General features: G+C 34.1%; 1 protein-coding gene across 1 annotated transcript; it reads right to left on the bottom strand.

Moving 5' to 3' along the window:
• Positions 1 to 12,352: 12,352 nt before the first annotated feature.
• LOC102586377 (MLP-like protein 43) lies at positions 12,353 to 14,236 on the bottom strand. Its single transcript, XM_006367147.2, has 2 exons — positions 13,987 to 14,236; positions 12,353 to 12,773 (listed from the first exon to the last, which is right to left on the bottom strand). Exons 1-2 carry the CDS (start codon positions 14,171 to 14,173, stop codon positions 12,517 to 12,519), a joined length of 444 nt encoding a protein of 147 aa, XP_006367209.1. The 5' UTR covers positions 14,174 to 14,236; the 3' UTR covers positions 12,353 to 12,516.
• Between the last annotated feature and the right edge of the window lie 5,252 nt (positions 14,237 to 19,488).

Below are 19,488 nucleotides of genomic sequence, written 5' to 3'. Positions count from 1 at the left end.
TTAAAATTAACCTAAAATAGAGTCCTCAATTATTTACTCACTTAATTCTCTCCATAATTTATACCTTGACACCAAATTAATTATTTCTCTTCCACATTTTTTCTCCTAGCGTCACTAACACTCCGATGGGCGATGGCCATACCAACAGAGAAGCTAGCAAGACCACAAGTAAGATCGGAGGAAAGGTGAGGATATCTATCAAAAAGATACTAGGAATTGATTTTGGGGTTAACCCATGTACTAATTAATAATCACAACTATGATTAATTCATAAATATCCAAAAATCCAGTCATAGCAACCAACACAATTGACTTCATTATCAACTATGGCGCACAACATCGAGGAAGTCGAAGAAGGGAGCCATTTCATAGCCGCTAAAATTGGACATTTTTTTGTTGGTTATAAGATACATAGAAAAACAGTTTAGGTGCATAGAATGGACAGATCAATACATCTAATCATTAAGTATATATTAGATACATAGAAGAAACGTCAGATACATAAAAGAATAATTTAGATACATATAATGAACATATCATATACACAAAAATTCAAATTTTAAAATATTTTCTTATGAGCCGTAGATACTCCAAAGATGTTACACGTGTGATTTCCTCCTTAATTTATGTATTTCAGTTACATTCCTTATTTAAATAAACTTAATTATATGTATCTGATTAATTAACATGTATTCGAGATACATGTATCAGTTACATTCCTTATTTAGAAACAATTATCAAGATACATGTATCATTTACCTTCTTTATTTAGATGCAATTATCAAGATACATGTATCTAGGCGCGTTAGATACGTGTATCCGCAGAACAAATTATGGTAGGCTTGGTAATATTGCAAACTCATGGGAAAGAAGGTAATTAGCTCCTAAACTAGTGAGATTTGTGTTGTTTTCCCTATTATTAATTCATCTGCTTAGCCTACTTGACTCTACTACAGTATTACAACAAACTTGTAAGATTAATTGGGATCCTCTATCTGTGATGTCATTTTATTCAGAGTCGATGATTTCTTTAGTGGTAATTGTATAGAGTGTTGATTATAAATTCACATATATATGTATTATTGCCGCTACATATATAATTTCTATAAAATCTTTTATTTGTTATATTAGATGTAGAGTATCGATCAATATTGATTTCATCTAAATCCAATATTTTTGACGCAAAACATATGTAAATATTCATGAAATAGCAATACAAATAGTAGATATGAACTAGAGGTGAAAAATGAGCTGACCGAGTCAAATTTGAACAGGTTAAAACAGATCATAACCTACGAGCAAACTATCACTTACTTTAATCCCAAAAATATCACTCAAGGTTTTTCTTAGTTGGTTATTCACATTATCATTGTTAGGTTTCATTTTAGATTTCGAATTTAGGTAAAGGAAGAAGAGAAAACTATAGATGAGAAAAATCAATGTCCTTTTCATATACTAGAAAAACAAATAATTTTGACAAAAAAATAGTAAATCGATAAACGATAAAAAAAAAAAAAAAGTGAAGAGTTTGAGGTATTGAAACCATGTAAAGATTCAAGCAATACTTGAGTGTAATGATAATTATATCTTGGAGAAAAATATTTAAAGAAAAACTAGATCATTTGAGACAATTTTGGCATTTTTCACTAAGTTATACTAAACTTTTTACTTAAATTATGACAGATTGTGCCAAAATGTTATGCCCTTTGGCAACAACCTTTAATTTTTCAAATATCTAAGTCCACCCAAATTAGATAACTACAAGATCACCATTAAATGATGAGATAAGTGAAGAAAGTTGTTTTTCCTTAATTAGAGATTTAGTATTCTTATATGATTTGTCCTTATCCAAACAATCATAAAGACAATTTGAGTTGTCATTTACAGTAATAATGAAAAGCCTACACAGCCATTGAATTAGAAAAGTACAAGGTAGTTAAAAGTCAAAACAACATAAACCAACTTATTTTGGACCAACCAAAATTCAGACTATATTAAAGACATCCAAATAGCCATTGAGCTATAAGCTGGCAAGACAATATTGTTCAATCACTTTGAGGGTTCGTTTGGTACAAAGATTAATAATATAGGGATTAGTAATTTAAGAATTAGTAATGCAGGGCTTGGTAATGCAGAGACTCGTAATGCAAAGTTTATTTTTATCAAGTGTTTGGTTCATTGTTTTCCACCTTATCTTGTGTTTGGATTATAACTCTATAAAAAGCTTCTTTCCAATTATACCCTTGAATTAGTATGTAATTGGGTCAAAATAGATAATTGCCGGACAATGTTACTTTTTTATGGCCTTCTAACTAGCTATGAGAAGAACAATTTTGTTATGTTTGCTATTTTTTCACTTGAATTATTTGAGGATAAATAATTGTCATCTTAATAAATTGATCACTCACAAAATGTCAATTTTCAATTTTAAAAAGATAAACCATCAACTTTTAAAATCGAAAAGACGGTGAACAATGGTAAAATTGAATAAACCATCTACATTTACACATAAAAATTGCAAGTTGTAGTTTTAATATGTATGTAATTTTTTAAATTGTTCAAAATACAAATAATTAGAAAAAATCTCTCTCTCTCTCACGCGCGCGCGCGCACATACACACACACACATATATATATATATATATATATATTTCCCTTCTTAATTAGTAAATGTTAAACAACTCACATTTCAAATTTGTATTGATTTGTATTGGATTTATTTAGTAACAAACAACTCTCTCTAAATAATTTGTAAGCTAATTTATTTAAATAATTTTTTTTTCAAGAAAACTACATTAATAAATTATTTATATGCCGCACAAAACTTTTTTAATACATTAACAAATTTTTGAATAATTAAAAGTCATTATAACTTTTAAAAATAATTATTCTAAACCGTATGGTACTTGATAAAATTTTTGAAGGGAAAATGTGTATTTTTTAGAGCACCATAAGTTGTTTTTCAAATGTTAATTTGTTTTTTCTAAAAGGATTTTAAGAAAAATACAATCTAAAAATGTAATCAAATATTAATTGTTGCTCAAAATACTTTTAAAATTTATTAGTGAACCAAAAATCCTTTTTTTTTTTTGACAAAAAAATTTGTGCTTTAATTGTGACTAGCAAATGATAATCAGTGATATTTTGTGCTTTCATTTTAGAATTTCTTCTATTGAGATGGTTAGTGAAATGTGTTCATGTGAATAGTGTTAATTGTTCCTAGCAAAAGTTTAATTTTTATTTAGGGTTAAGGACAAAGGCCCACGGCCCCATGTGCCTTACAAGGCGCAGACAGACTTGCGTCTTATAAGGCTTTGTCTGCTTGCACCTTCTGAAGTGCATAGGGCCCCGTGCCTTGTTTACTTAATTTTAACATCATGAAGCCTATCGATTAAATATTGCCTTTTTCATACCAAATTTAATTGTGTTGCCCTTTTAGCTTTGAACCCTAATAAATTGAGCGGTTTGAAATAAAGTCATTGAGCAATACTTGGTCAAGGAATTAGGTTGTACGGGTATTCAATCACATGATTTTGTTTTGTGATGACGAGGAAACATATGGTATACATTCTCCATAAGTATAGCATAGTTGACAAGTATAAATGAATATTTTTTTTATTTATAATTGACAAATACAAAATATGGAGATAGGGGCGAAGATAGGTAGGATTTGTGTATTGAACCACATTCGACTTCTTCACGTATTTACTTCGTATTTTGAACTTTTTCAGTGAAAATTCCGACTCTGCAACTGAATTTATTAGTTATATATGTATTAGTTATTCCACTTTTCATTCTACATAAAATAATACATGAATTCCCTAATAACTTATACATGTATTACTTATGCGGGTTTCTAAATTGTCAATCATCCGATGTATTAATTTTACACATAAATAATTTGTTTTTCATCTACCTGCCAAACATCGTATAAATTATACATAAATTAATACATGAATAACTTCATTTTTACCTAGCTACCATACGACCTCTAAAAGATATATCTGGCCTAATTATTGTTATAAGATACATAAATTTACCAATGAGTCTTTGGTTTAAAGTTTGATGTGTTGGTGTATCAAACTGAGACTACCTCTTGTTATAAGTATGTCATTCACATAAACCAACACTATAGTAATATGAGAATCTTTATAGCGCAGTTGATTGACTACTTGAATCATCCGCCAGTTAGATCTTGTATGAAAAATTATAAATATTTTATCAAAAATCGAGCATTTAGAAATTCGTCTTAAGTGTTTGAGAAATGAGGTAGCGTCATGTCAGGCCCATCACATTTTAGATGACTTTTTTTAAAGAGAAAACACCATAGGGCTTCTTCCAAATATCACTACAAGATAAATAGTTGTCATCTTTATTAATTTATCGATTGAATGAAACCTAACTACTTTGGGAGAATAGAAGAAGAAGATTACAGGAATGTATATTTGCTCTTATTCATCTCTGCAAACTGAAATGAATGAATGATTATGAAGCTTACAGTGCTAAAATGTATATATACAATTACATTGAACTAACTAACATCTAATGAACCAATAAGACGCTGACAGCTGGATAACAAACTCTGCTCAATATAACTAATTAAGCAGTACTTAACTAACTACTAATAAGCAGTACTTAACTAACTACTAATCAACTCTTAGCAATACTCTTATCATACTCCTCAATACCCCCCTTCAAGCTAGGAGATATGAAGATGTTCTTCATGCCTAGCTTGGATACAAGATACTCATGTTGCAAACGACCAAGACCTTTGGTTAACACATCAACAAGTTGCTCAGTAGTGGCCAAATGTTGAATGAATACAAGACCTCTTTGAATCTTCTCCCTAATAAAATGACAATCAATGTCAATGTGTTTGGTACTTTCATGGAAGACAGGATTGGATGCAATCTAGATGGCAGCAGTGCTATCACTATGTATAACAACAGGTAATGCAAGATGCATATCCAATTCACAAAAAAGACCAATTATCCATGTAACTTCAGCAAACAGTGGAAGCCATGCTTCTGTATTCTGCTTCTGCAGAACTCCTGGAGACAGTGGATTGCTTTTTTGACTTCCAAGAAAGTAAAAAGTCCCCAAATTTGATCATATACCCAGTGATGGACCTCATAGTATCAAGGCAGGATCCCCAATTAGCGTCACAATATGCTTGTAAAGAACCAGAAGGTTGTACAGCCAAAAAAATGCCTGAGCCTGGATCATGTTTAATGTATCTTACAACTCTAACAACAGTATCCATATGAGATCTCTTTGGTGCATTCATAAACTGACTTAGGTTTTGAACAACATAAGACAAATCAGGTCTAGTAATGGTTAAGTAAATCAACCTCCCAAAGTCTTTGATATTCACCAATATCTGATAGTAGTGAATCAGATGAAGAACCTACATGTTTGTCAAAAACCATAGTAGTTAATTTGACATTCATTTAAACAGGTGTGGCAATAGGTTTAGACCCTCATAAACCCAAGTCTGAAATTATCTCCAATGCATACTTTCTCTGGTGCATGAGAATCCCTTCAGAGTTCTTGGCAAATTCTATCCCTAGAAAATATCTCAAAGGTCCAAGGTCTTTGATTTTGAAGTTGTCCTTCAGAACTTTTTAGTGTCATTAATCAGCTTCATGCTACTACCAGTTACCAACAAATCATCAACATAAATCAAGATAATCACAATGCCTTCAGCTGACCTTTTGATCAACACGAAATAATCCATATGGCTTTGCTGAAAACCAGCAGCTAATAGGGCCTGAGTTAATTTCACATTCCATTGCCTTGAAGCTTGCTTAAGTCCATATAATGACTTAAGCAACTTGCATACAGGTTGAACCCCATCATATCTGTGAGTGAAACCTGGAGGCAATTGCATATACACTTCCTCCACTAAGTCACCTTGCAAAAAAGCATTATAGACATCCATTTGTTGGACATCCCACCCCTTAGTAGCTGCAAGGGTCAGTACTGTCCTCACAGTGACCATTTTAACAACTGGAGAGAATGTCTCCTGATAATCCAATCCTTCAGGCTGACTATAACCGTTGGCCACTAGTCTAGCTTTGAATTTTTCAACTTCACCAGTTGCTTTGTACTTGATTTTATATACCCACTTGCAACTTATAGCCTTCTTACCAATAGGTAAAGATACTATCTCCTAAGTCTTATTATCGTCCAAAGCTTGTATTTCTTCCTCCATGGCTGCCACCCATCCCTTGTCCTTAACAACTTGGTGATAAAATTGAGGCTCAATGTCAACTGAAAGATTAGCAATACAACACTGATATGAAAGAGACAAGCAACTATAGTCAATACTATCTCCAAGAGAGTACAAACAGTGAGACTTTGATCCGGACTTGGCTGAGGTTACAAAATCCTTTTGCCAAAGTGGAGGTCTGGAAGTTCTAGTGGATTGTCTTCTTCCTGCAGTAGAACTCATAGGTGGTTCCTCAACAACATGTGGACTTAGAGTTGGTTGATCATGGGGATGAGGCTCCTCAATACTATGATCAATAGAGTGTCCAGTAGTGTCATTGTGATCATCCATGCAGACATGATCATCAGCCTTGACAGTCAAAACTGGAACTTGAAAATCATCAGCTGATACAATTGCCTGCATATCAGCATTAGCATGAAAGGGAAATATGGATTCAGTAAAGACAACATCCCTGCTGATAAAGAAGACTCTATTTTGAAGATCATAAAGTTTGTATCCCTTTTGTGTGGTGCCATAACCCATAAACACTGATCTAATAGCTCTAGGGCCAAACTTGTCTGTCCTCAACAATTTGGTGGCATGACATAAACAACTAATAATTCTCATGTAAGACAAATCTGGTGGTTTACTGAACATCATCTCAAAAGGAGACTTATTATCCAATACAGTGGATGGAATTCTATTAATAATATGAACTGCAACTAAAACACACTCCCCCCAAAACTTGATTGGAATGTGGCCTTGAAATCTAATGGCTCTGGCTGTCTCCATGATGTGTCTGTGCTTTCTTTCCACTACACCATTTTGCTGGGGTGTATGTGGACAAGAACTCTGATGAATGATACCTTGAGAGTGAAACAACTCACTCACTTGGGCATTGAAGAACTCTCCACCATTGTCTGATCTAAATGTTTTAATCTGGACAGTGTATTGGGTTCGAACCATGGCAAGAAATTGTTTTAATATAGTAGAAACATCAGATTTAAGATGCATGAGATATATCCAAGTCCATCTAGAATAGTCATCAACCAATGTAAGAAAAAACTTCATCTTACTATGAGTTGCAACTTTGTAGGGTCCCCATACATCCATATGAACTAAATCAAAACATTTTGAACTCCTAGTGCCACTAATAGGAAATGGTAATCTAACTTGTCTAGCCAGTGGACAAATACTACAACATTGCAACTGAAACTTCCTTTTATTAGCAAACACACCTATCTTCCTAATAACACTCATAGAGATGTGACCTAGTCTTTTATGCCAAACTTCACCTTCATCAGAATCCTTGACAGCTGCAGCTGCAAGACTCTTATGATGTTGTCCAGTGTCTATCAGTTGAGGAGACTTCAAAATGTATAAACCACCATCCTCTTCCCCAATCTCCTTCACTCTTCCAGTGAGGAGATCCTGGAGAAGAAAGAAATCAGGGTAAAATATAACACAACAATTCAATTGTCTAGTTAGTATAGCCACTGAAAGAAGGTTGAAGTTAAAATCTGGCACACATAAAACATTTTTAACCACATCACCTCCTTATAGTTTAGAACAACCTGAGTGTGTGACTCTAGATGAATCACCATTTGGAAGTTGAACCTGTCCTGAACTCATCACTGTTGATCCATGAGTCAATACATTTTTAGTTCCCACCATATGATCAGTTGCTCCACTGTCAACAATCCAATTAAAACTATAGGAATTGAACTTAGAGTTTCCTGCAAAAATACCTGCTGCATTGGCATTAATGTTGGTAGATGTTGTAGTTTCTTCATGGATCAATGGTTTGTTCAACATCTGAAGGACCTGATTATACTGATTAGGTGTAAACTGTGGAACTGAACCAGCTCCAAACCCTGAACCATATTGTTGTTGTGACTGTTTTGTGGAAGGGACAAAGCAACTACTATCATATGAACTTCTTATGGATCCATAGTCTGTTGACACATTATTAGCTAGTCTTTTTCCTTTGTAATTGGCAGGATAACCTATCAACTGGAAACAAATGTCCTTCAGATTCCCATGCTTATGACAATGAGTACAATATTTTAGCTTGTTGCAGTCAGCTTTACTGTGACCCTTCATTTCACAGTGATCACAATACAAATATCCACCCCTCTGTGGTCTATGAGGTTTCATATTTCCTTGACTTCGATAACCTGGACTTCCAGAACCATTTCCTCCAGATCTACTAGAAAATAATGCAGTAGAATCTAATTGCCCCCCTAAGGTGTAGTGATCTCCACACAACTCCCTTTGGCTTTCATCTTGAATTATCATAGCATAGCATTGATTAACAGTAGGTGGAACACTCATCATAAGAATCTGACTTCTAGCATGGCTATAATTGTCATTCAGGCCCATTAAAAATTGCAAAAGCTTTTGTCTAAGCATGATATCGATATACTCTTTAGATATATCACAATTACAAGAGGGAGGTGAAACAATTGAGTCGAATTCATCCCATAGATCCTTTAACTTTGAGTAATAAACTGATACAGGGGAAGTACCTTGAGTATGTGTGACAATTGATTTATGCAGGTGGAAAATTCTGGACATATTCACCTTATCAAAACGTTCCTTCAGATCACTCCAAACTAGTGCTGCATTAGAACGAAATAAGATTCCACTCACCAAATCCTTGCTCACATTACTCATCAGCCATGAGAGCACCATAGCATTACATCGATCCCACTGTTTCTTCTCAGAATCGACTGTATAATCTTCACGTTTGATGCTCCCATCAATAAATTCCAATTTGTTCTTAGTCAACAGAGTCAATTCCATCGCTCTGCTCCATAAAGTGTAATTCTTCATGCCTGTGAGTTGAATTCCAATCTGAACAGCTCCTGGTACATTAGAAGATGATAAAAACAGAGGATGAGCATGGTCGATTTTGTTCGCCATTGATGCCTCAGATCTGCAAATATATATATATATATATATTAAATTTAGAACTTGATTGTTAATCCTTGAAATCGTCTTTTATAAAAATTAAGAATTTATAAAGTTAAAATTATGACTTCTACTCAGAAAATAAAATTAGGGTTTTTAGTTATAGGGAAAAGTTTATCGCAACGTTATGAGAAGATTGGAGTAATGGAAAAGGGGTGGTGTTGATGATTTTTTTTTATTTTTTTTTAAATATCTTTGTTTTTTGCTTTTTCAATGCATAATTAAGGATGTGATGATAAATCTTTTTTGAGCCTGTCTTGGTATACCTTTTTTCAGTTCAATTTTAATTTGGATGAATTATTGTGGGATTTGCTTATTTAATCAAGTTAGATGTTAGACCTGTTGTCCTCGAGCAGTTCTGTCTAGTTTTGCTGGTTCCTTAGTCATTGTACAGTATCTTAAATTTTACTCCCTCCGTTCCACAAAGAATGACCTCCTTTCCTTTTTAGTCAGTTTCAAAAAGAATGACCTCTTTCCTTTTTTGGTAACATTTTACTTTTTGCTTTCCACGTGGCATGTTTAAGACCACAAGATTAAGGGCAATTTTGTACATTTGACATAACTTTAATTTAGGACCACAAGATTCAAAAGTCTTTTTTATTTACTTAAACTCCGTGCCAAGTCAAACCAGGTCATTCTTTGTGAAACGGAAGGAGTATTATTTTGTTTTAATTAAGAGGGGAATAAATTCACTCCAAATAAGGATAAGGTTAATAGGTAGCTATGAATTATGCACTTTATCAATATATGGAAATTCATACATGCAATTAACATGGTTAAAGGTATAATGTCCTTAAAAAAATTCACATTCTTTTCGTTATATTTGTGAAAGATATTTTTGTAACTAGATAGTTACTTTTAGAAAATTATGCAATGTATATTTTTTTAATACACGAAATAAAATATGGTAAAAAATATAATTTCAGTATAGCTAATGTAAGCATTGTTGTTATCATCATAACTAGTATACTATATTCAATATTATTCTTATACCTTCTATAAAATGTGTTTTGAACTAACTACATCCGAGAATGACTTTAAAATTTAAATTTGATGAGTTTAATATTTATAGTTTATTTATTATTAAATTTGTTATATTTTTATAATTAAAAGTTAAAATTTTATAAATTTAATAATTTTTTGTAACGACCTGATTCCGTCGTTAGGGAAAACCCAATGGAGAAAGAATTGCAGTCAGAAAACTTTTGGTAGTAACTTGGAATTTCTTAACCTAGTCCAGATTTGAACGAAATCGGAGCCAGTAAAGTCTAGAGAAATCTAGTAACAACTGGGTGATTTAATTATGATTTTGATTATATGAGTAGATAGATAAGTCGTTAAGGAACCCGTACGACTTTACGGAATTGAATTCGAGTGAGTAGAACTCCCGAAATTGATTTTAGCGTGAACGGATAGTTTCTGAGTGTCGTTGGTTGAAGGTGCGTTATGAAATGGGGTCTTGGAATTATTATTTTTGTTCACTGTTCCGTGCAAGCCACTTTGGCGGGGATTTTTGCCGCCAGGGCGGGGCCGTTGTAGCAGGGTGAGGCCGCTATGGCGGGGCAGACGCGACTTAAAGTCAGAAAAAAATCCCAAAAATGTTTTATTCTGCAATTTTTGAACTTGAGGGCTAAGGAACGAATCCAGGGCTTTCTTAATAGTTTTCCACCATTCTTGAGGCTAAAGACCACGAACAAGCGAGAAGAATCCGGAAAGGAAGATTCAAGTGCCTTAGGGGATTCAAGCTTGGATTCGAGGTAGGTGATGGTTGTGATTTCATGTTGGTGTGATATATGTTTGTAATTTCTCATTATAATGCATGTATGTATGTGAATGTTGCATTATTTATCACCCTAATCGTGAATGAGGATAATTGAATAATTGTTTGTCATGAATCACCTCTTGTTGTATGATTGTGAGAATATACATTGTGATTGTGATTGTGGTTTGTTGAATGGATTGGGTGTTGCGTTCTGACACACTAACTTGGATCGGTTGCCACGTTTCGGCATAAACATAGGATCGGTTGCCACGTTCCGGCATAAGTATGAGATCGATTGCCACGTTCCGACATAAATATTGGATCGGATACCACGAACCGGTACACTAACAATTTGGGTTTGGGTTCCATGAGATGACCATTGAATTATGTTGTGTATTTACTTGTGTTGTGTATCTACTTGTGTTGATTACATTCATATCTAATGGTGATTTAGGTTGACAGATTGTTTGTTGCTCTAAATTGATAACCAATGTGTATTGTGGGATGCTACATTGATCCTGAAAAAATGACTAACATTGTATATGTTCGGTATATGCTTGTTTTATAATGTTGTGGTTACTTGCATGTGTTTCACTTATTGGGATAGCCGCGTGATCCTACCAGTACACTGTGGTTGTGTATTGATACTGCACTTGCTGGTTCTTTGTTGAGTACAGGGCATCTTCAGACGGCTATTGATAGACCTCAGCTAAGTGACTATTGATCGTGACCGGATTCAAGGGTGAGTCAGTTCTTTCAGGCTGCCATGAATCTCTCTTGTTTAAGTCCATTCTTTTCGGACTCAGACTATTTGTTTAAGGTTGTTTGTTTAGTTTTCAGGGTTGTTCCCCTTGTTCTTAGACTTGTCGTTAGTAGAGTTTTGGTACAATGACTTTCAGGTTCTAAGGGTTGTTCTTCTGCATTAGTTTGGTTAGTTGTTTGTTAAAACCTTGGAGTTTATGGGAACTCCATTTTTATTGTCATTTAAACCCGCTTCCGTATCTTTAAATGCCTTAGTTTTCATAAAATTGGTTTGTTTGGGTTGTAGTAATGGTTCTCCCACCAGAGGATTAGTGTGGGTGTCAATCACGACGGTCTGGGTCGTGAAATTTTTATACAAATATTCATATTTTTCAGCGTAAATATAAGTAAATTTAATTGAACCCGGAACTTATATTAGCCGCCACTGAATATAGTCATATATCTTTAATGCATGTCACATCAAAAACCTATGTTTTCAAAGAATACAAATTTGAGAAACAACTCCAACGGATCTTAACTAAATACGATTTTTTTTTATTTTATTATTATTACAAACTGGAATGAGTACAATACACATTAATACATTCATATAGGTAAATTTAAAACTTACAACAGTCCACAATATATCTTGAACTAATTTTAAAAATTAGATATACTTCCATACAATACAATATTATTTATTTTACATGCTTAAGCCAAGCCAACATTTTTAAGATTCATCACACAAAGAAAGTTAATAGATATCACGATTGGAATTGATGCATCGAGGTAGAGATTTTCGAACTTCGATGACCCTTTAAATGATCATTTAAATCTTGTGGAGGTGACCCTCTAAATCTCTAGTAATATCGATCATAAGACTCAGGAGAGTGATGGATTCTGGTGTGTCTTTAGTTTTCTTTTCATACACAAATGTCCATGTGGCCCAATTGTCTTCAAAGGAAGCACTTATAGTGAAGGAATTGTACAATTCCAATGTATTTCCCTCTAACACTTTCCAAGTAATTGATTTCTTCTCATCATCAACGGTTTCAATCAGTTGCTTAGTAACCTTAACTTTTCCATCTGTAATCATTTTAAAAAAAGTTACGAAAAAAAAAAGATGTTAATCCTATCTCAATTATCTAATTCATCCTAAAATATATTTCTTTCATCTCAATTTATGTGATACTATTTGACTGAATTAGAAATTTATGAAAAAAAGATGGAAGAAAGATTTTAAAACTTGATGTAAAATAACATTAAGCTACTAAAGTTTATCATCAATAACCATAAATTATATAACCAATAGCATGTTTGGTCAATTTCTTAAAATTTGCTTATTGTGAAAATTGTTTTTTTTGTCAACAATATTTCAATGATAAATTACATGACTAATAGCATGTTTGGCCCTGCAAATTTTCAAAAATTGCTTTTTTTGAAAAGTGTTGACGTTTGTCAGAATTATTTAAAAAATTTACTTTTAAAGAAAGTAACGTTTTGTGTATGGTTTATAAATTTTAAAAATATTTTAGTCAATATTGGAATAGTATTTTGTGCTTGACCAATATTTCAGAAATATTTTTGGAGAAAAGCTAATATTTCTAGCTTTCGAAAAATAACATCTGATATTACTCAAAATTAAATCACTTGTTTTTTCTTAAAAGTTTGGTCAAACACCTCAGCAACAACATACTTAGTGTAAAATCACAAATAGAATATGGAGAGGGTGATGTATACACAAACCCTTTCTATCTTGTGAAGATATAGAAGTTGTTTTTGATAAATCACTCTTAGCTCAAGTAAAATATTTCAAAGCTACCTTGAAAAAAAAATATAACAGTGGAGAAGTCATGTAAAAATTATTGGAAAAAAGAACAATAACAACAACAAAAATCATGATAACTTTAAGCAAAGAAAACCATATGTAATAATAAAAATTGAAGAATAAAATAATTTTACTAATATGAAAAGAAGGGGCATGTAAAATGTTCCAAACTATAATCATGCCCTTCCCACGGGAAAGTGAACAACACTTTAAGTCACATATTAATTTTCTACCCTAATTCTCAATTTTTTAAAATAAGTAATTTTTGAGAAAAATAAGAAGTATTTTTTATTTTCTAAAAGCTTGGCCAAATAGATTATAAAACTTGACAACGGCGTATAATGTAGACATTATATCGTAATATAAGTATTAGTGACGACCTCTACGATGTTCCACGACTATTCTTCAAGTGAAAAAAGTTTTTTAAAAAAACCTTAATAATCCACAATTTTTTTGTGTTATGAGTCTTACCATGGGTATATTTCCAGCCAATTACTGAACCAACTTTCAGATCTTCACCTTCATGAATATCAAAATGATGGACTTTATCTGAACTTATGTTGGATACATGATGAGAACTAGTTTGATAAAGGTCGTGAAACAAGTGCCCTCCACACTTAACCTCCATTGAAGCAACCAACTTGCCATTCAAACCCATATTTTTTCTTTGGTATAGCAATGGATTTTAAGAAAGAATGTTTGGTGATGAGAAAATATTGAGAAGTTGTAGTCTTTATATAGACATTAATAGCTCTAGGGTGAGACTAAATAAACATGGACCACTATAAATACCATGTTTTTGGTATGAATGAAGGATTACTTAGGTTATGCCATTTCGAGTATAATTAGGATATTTCGTTTGTTCCTATTTACAAGTCGTTCTTACTAAACATAGATGTTCTCTAATGCTTCATCTGTTTCTTTTATATGTCATCCTTACTATAAATAGTTGGTCCATTATACTTGTCAGTTCATAAAATCAATGCATAAATTACAATATTCTTCCTATTATACCCTTAATAGTTTATTAGTCTTGAAATAGATAATTGATCAACCGAGGAAAATTAATAAGTAATAAATGTTCATTGTATTACTTCTTACATTGATTAGTTACTCTCATCATTGCATATCTCTATAGAATCTGATTTTGAAAAAGAATTCTTAACAAACAAATTAAAAATAAAGATGGATAAAAAAAAAGCAAAAATAATCTTGAAAGTTGAAGCTTCAACAAATTTTATCAAGGAAGATGACACTTCAAAAGGTTTAGATGATGTAAAAATAGAAGACTCAACCAAAATATGTGAAGGTCAATTTGAGAAAAATCAAGATCCAAATAAAGGAGTTCTCGTCTAATTTCAATATAAATAACATCAGATTTATCAGGAATATTTATATCAATTTGAAATAATGGAATTTGAATATTCTATGATATTGTCATGTTTGCTTTAAGAATTTATAAAATATTATTTTTACACTATGAGAACCTGTAACGACCCGAACCGTAGTTATTTAGGAAAGGAAAAACCTCGGGAGAAGAAGGCCCTTCATCCCGCCAGAGCGGGGCAGATGTCGCTAGGGCGGTGTGTTAAAGAAGAAGGAAGCTGACGATTGGAACATGTCAAAAGAACAGGTCCAACGAAGTTGACTGACGTGTCTGCAGCAAGTGTTGATGAAGAAGGAAGCTAACGATTGGAACATGTCAAAGGAACAGGTCCAACGAAGCTAAATGACGAGTTTACAGCACTGTTGTAGAATTAGAGTCGCACTAGGATTAGACTACTTATATTAATTAGGATTATATTACGACTAAGATTAGATTATTTATAATTGCATTATTATTATTATTATGATTATTATTATTATAGTAGTAATAGGTATTGTAGTAGAACTCTAAGTATAGTTAACTTAGGACTCTACAATTCTCCCTATATAAGGAGGTTGTAACTCAACATTTTTTTTATCAATACAATCTTTGATTTCTCTAATCCTAGACGTGAGATTTCTACATGGTATCAGAGTATAAAAGCTCTTCCGCTATTTGAGTATTGATAAAAAAAAAAAAAACACACGTTGCAATGGCCCCTTCTACCTAAACCATGTCAACCTCCTCACTTCACCAAATCATTGCCGCTTTCTCCACTAAATCTAAGCCAACAAACTACCTCATATGGAGGACACAAATATCCCAATTGATTCAGGTGATGAAACTAACGTATCTCATCTATGAACCAAGTAAAAGTAGTTGTTCCACTGGACAGACTGCTGGGAAAGTTGTAAGAGTTAAGAAGGATGCAAAAGATAGTGGTACCATTGATGATTGGAAGGAGAGAGATATGTTACTAAAGAGTTGGATCTCAAGCACCTTGGCCGAAGAAAGCATGCACCTAATTGTGGGCTGCTCAACTGCCAAGGAGATGTGGGAATGCTTGGAAAAAGCTTATATTCAAACAACAAAAATAATTAATTTTGCTAGAGGTTTAGGTCTCAAATACAAGACCTTTGTCATATTAGGTAAGGCACCATATTCCACTTTTAATCAATTTGTTTATGCTCTCACGCATTTTGATATAAGGGAAGATGAGGAAGAGGTGCCACAACAAAATCACAACATGGTATTATCTGCTCAAAAAGGCAGGGGAGGAGGAAACAACAACATTAACTCCAATGAAACAGGTTTCAAGCCTGTTGGACAAGGAACAGGTTCTAAGAACAGTCATTATAGACCAGGTTCTTTGAACAATAAAAGTTCTCAAAGTGAAAATAAGGAGAGGAATAATATTGAGTCATGTCAAATCTATGGTACGAATAATCATACTGCTCTTAAGTGTTTTTACTGATGGAACTACTCGTATCAATCTGCAGATGAACTATCACAAGCAACGACTAGACATCTCATTCATACCGAAGCACTGACAAAACAAGTTTTTGTTGGGTATTAATTTTATTTTTTTGCGTATTCGAACCAAACTAAGAGTAACCGTTCCTCTACTCACTAGCTTGAGGAAAAGTGTTAAAGAAGAAGGAAGCTGACGATTGGAATATGTCAAAAGAACAGGTCCAACGAAGCTGACTGACGTGTCTGCAGCAAGTGTTGATGAAGAAGGAAGCTAACGATTGGAACATGTCAAAGGAACAGGTCCAACGAAGCTGACTAACGAGTTTACAGCACTATTGTAGAATTAGAGTCGCACTAGGATTAGACTACTTATATTAATTAGGATTATATTACAATTAGAATTATATTATGATTAGGATTATATTACGACTAGGATTAGATTATTTATAATTGCATTATTATTATTATTATTATAGTAGTAATAGGTATTGTAGTAGGACTCTAAGTATAGTTAACTTAGGACTCTACAATTCTCCCTAGATAAGGAGGTTGTAACTCAACATTATTTTTATCAATACAATCTTTGATTTCTCTAATCCTAGACGTGAGATTTCTACACGGTGGCGCCCTAACGAGACAAGGAGAGCTAGAGTGGGATAGTCATGACAAAACTTAAATAACGCAAATTCTTATTTTCTCCTTTTTCCCAAAACACCAAAAAAAGGCGATGATCACCCCAGAAACCCTCAAAGACTGCTCTAGGCTTGGGGAGGAAGGAGAAATAAAATTCTAGCGCAAGGTTGACGATAGCTTACGGATTTTAGGCGAAATCCACCATCTTGAGGTCTGGAAACCAAGATTGGAGCCATAATCCCGTGCAGTTGCTTGGTGCATAGGTAGGCTAGGTTTATTTAATTGAGTAGCCTTAAATTCGTGTTCACTGTGTAGTATATTGTTAATTGACGGTAGAATTCATGCATAGGCCTATGGGTACGAAAAAAGGGATGATTATATATATATATAATATATATATATATATATACACTATCAGTTGTTGAGTAAGATAGACGCCGTAGAAGGAAACCTTGTCTTGTGGGATAGGTCTAGATGATGTTTCGACTTTTAGTTTGGTGTTGTACAAGCTTGTTATTGGTCCCATGTTATGTGTACCTGAATGAGAATAGAGAAACGTGAACCGAACTCAAGGGAACGACTAATTATGAATAATTACATGCCATGAACCTGTCACTTAATTGTATGATTTGAGTATTGTTCATTATGGATGTGATTGTGATTGTGCTGACTGGATCGGGTGTCACATTTCGACACATATATTGGATCGGGTGTCACGTTTTGAAACATATATTGGATCGGGTGTCTCGTTTCGACACACTAACAATTTGGGTGTGGGTTCCATGAGATAACCATTGGTGACTACTATATTCATATCTACCAGTCATGAATGTTGGGAATTCTTATGGTGCTCTTGAATGATAATTGAATTATGCATTTTGTATATATGTGTTTTGCCATGTCTTGTTTACTTGTTATATATCTCGTTACTAAGTGAACTGTGAATGGTCAGGCGCAATCGAGATGTGGTATGGTAAGTGGGTATTGAGGTTCCAAGTGCTACTATGTATTAATTTAGAGAAGATGTCTGTGTTCTTAAAAGTGGAGAAGTGAGGAGGTATTTGTGTCGTAAATGTTAGGTAGCTAGGTCTTACCTGGGAAGGGGATTCTGTCACGACCCGATTTCTCAAGTCATGATGGCACCTACTATAACCCACCAGCAGATAAGCCAACCCGTAACCCGGAACAACAAGTAATGGGTCTGAGGGTAGAAACTAAACAAGAGTAGGCAAATAACAATATAAACAGGTGGAAGCAAACCAAAAACATATATACAAATAAAGATCCCTCCCAGAACCTGGAAGTCACTAGTACAGAGCTACTAACAAAATGAGTACAAGTCCCAAAAGTGGACAACAGAGACTGGACTGTCTCGAAAGGTAAAAGACAAGTCTATATATACAGATGGAGACTGAAATAGTACAAAACGTCGTGTGCTCACTCCCGTCTCCGGATCAGTCTGCTCCAAGCTCGATCAACGCTGGCTACTAGTGCCCGGACCTGCATCACGAAATAGATGCTGAGCGTAGCATGAGTACCAAAACAACCGGTACCCAGTAGGCATCATAGGCCGACTGGACTTGAAAAGTAAAGGCAATATGAAAAGAAGGAATAACACAAACCGAAGTCAAGAACTAAAATCTAACTAACAATGGAATGCACACGAGTGTAGAAAGAACTAACTAAAGTAATCTATAAGTTAACTACACCTAACTGGACCCTCATAAGCCCAGAAGGTACACTCGTGCGCAAGTTAAATAAAAACCCGAACGGACCCCCATAAGCCCGACGAGTACACAGAATAACTATAACTAAAGAGAATTGCATATGAGAACCCAAGAATGGAGAACACGAACCAGAACCTCAACCCCAATTTGTAAAATCTGATAGTACAGAGGCCAGACCTCAAACCGGATGCTCACCAGAAGTACCCAAGTAACCAATCACAAGTATCAAAGTATCTGAGGCCGGAACTCTAAACGGATGCTCTATATAAGTATCTGGGCAATAGAGGCCGGACCTTAAACCGGATGCTCTATAATAGTATTTGGGCAATAGAGGTCGGAGCTCTAACCGTTCAATAACTACCCAACCCAAATCCCAACTAATCAACATGCATTCATATTCTCGAGCTCAATCTAAAAAAGGGGAATCGTAGCCTACCTGTAGGCCAATCACACGCGCTCCAAAATCACTTCTCTGGAGCTTTCCCTTTCCGAACGTCCTCGAAACGCTGCCCCTCTATCAAAAATAGAATCACAACGTTATTACAGTCGTTTAGACACCAAAATCACAACAAACGAAGACGGGTCAATTTTGGAGTCAAAACAGGAATCGTGGGACCCGCGCTGGAAATTTTGGAATTAACCCCGAAAGTGGGTTCTTAACAGCTCCCCGAATTGTGTTCCATGATGGGACATAATTCGGGGCTCAGAAACAACACAATACCAACATACAACCAAAACCCAAATTTTCCTCAAAAACTAGAAATGAAACAGCAG

This window comes from Solanum tuberosum, unplaced genomic scaffold (genome assembly GCF_000226075.1).
Source record: "Solanum tuberosum cultivar DM 1-3 516 R44 unplaced genomic scaffold, SolTub_3.0 scf00744, whole genome shotgun sequence".
NCBI classification, from domain to species: Eukaryota; Viridiplantae; Streptophyta; class Magnoliopsida; order Solanales; family Solanaceae; genus Solanum; species Solanum tuberosum.
The sequence above is the reverse complement of the archived record's forward strand: the minus strand, read 5'-3'. Positions and strand labels throughout refer to the sequence as shown.

Bases quoted from the DNA above. Each gene is read 5' to 3' on its own strand.
- LOC102586377 (XM_006367147.2), bottom strand. From the start codon at position 14,173: ATGGGTTTGAATGGCAAGTTGGTTGCTTCAATGGAGGTTAAGTGTGGA. The intron at 12,774-13,986 runs GTAAGACTCATA...AAATGATTACAG, and splicing joins TGGCTGGAAATATACCCATG to ATGGAAAAGTTAAGGTTACT.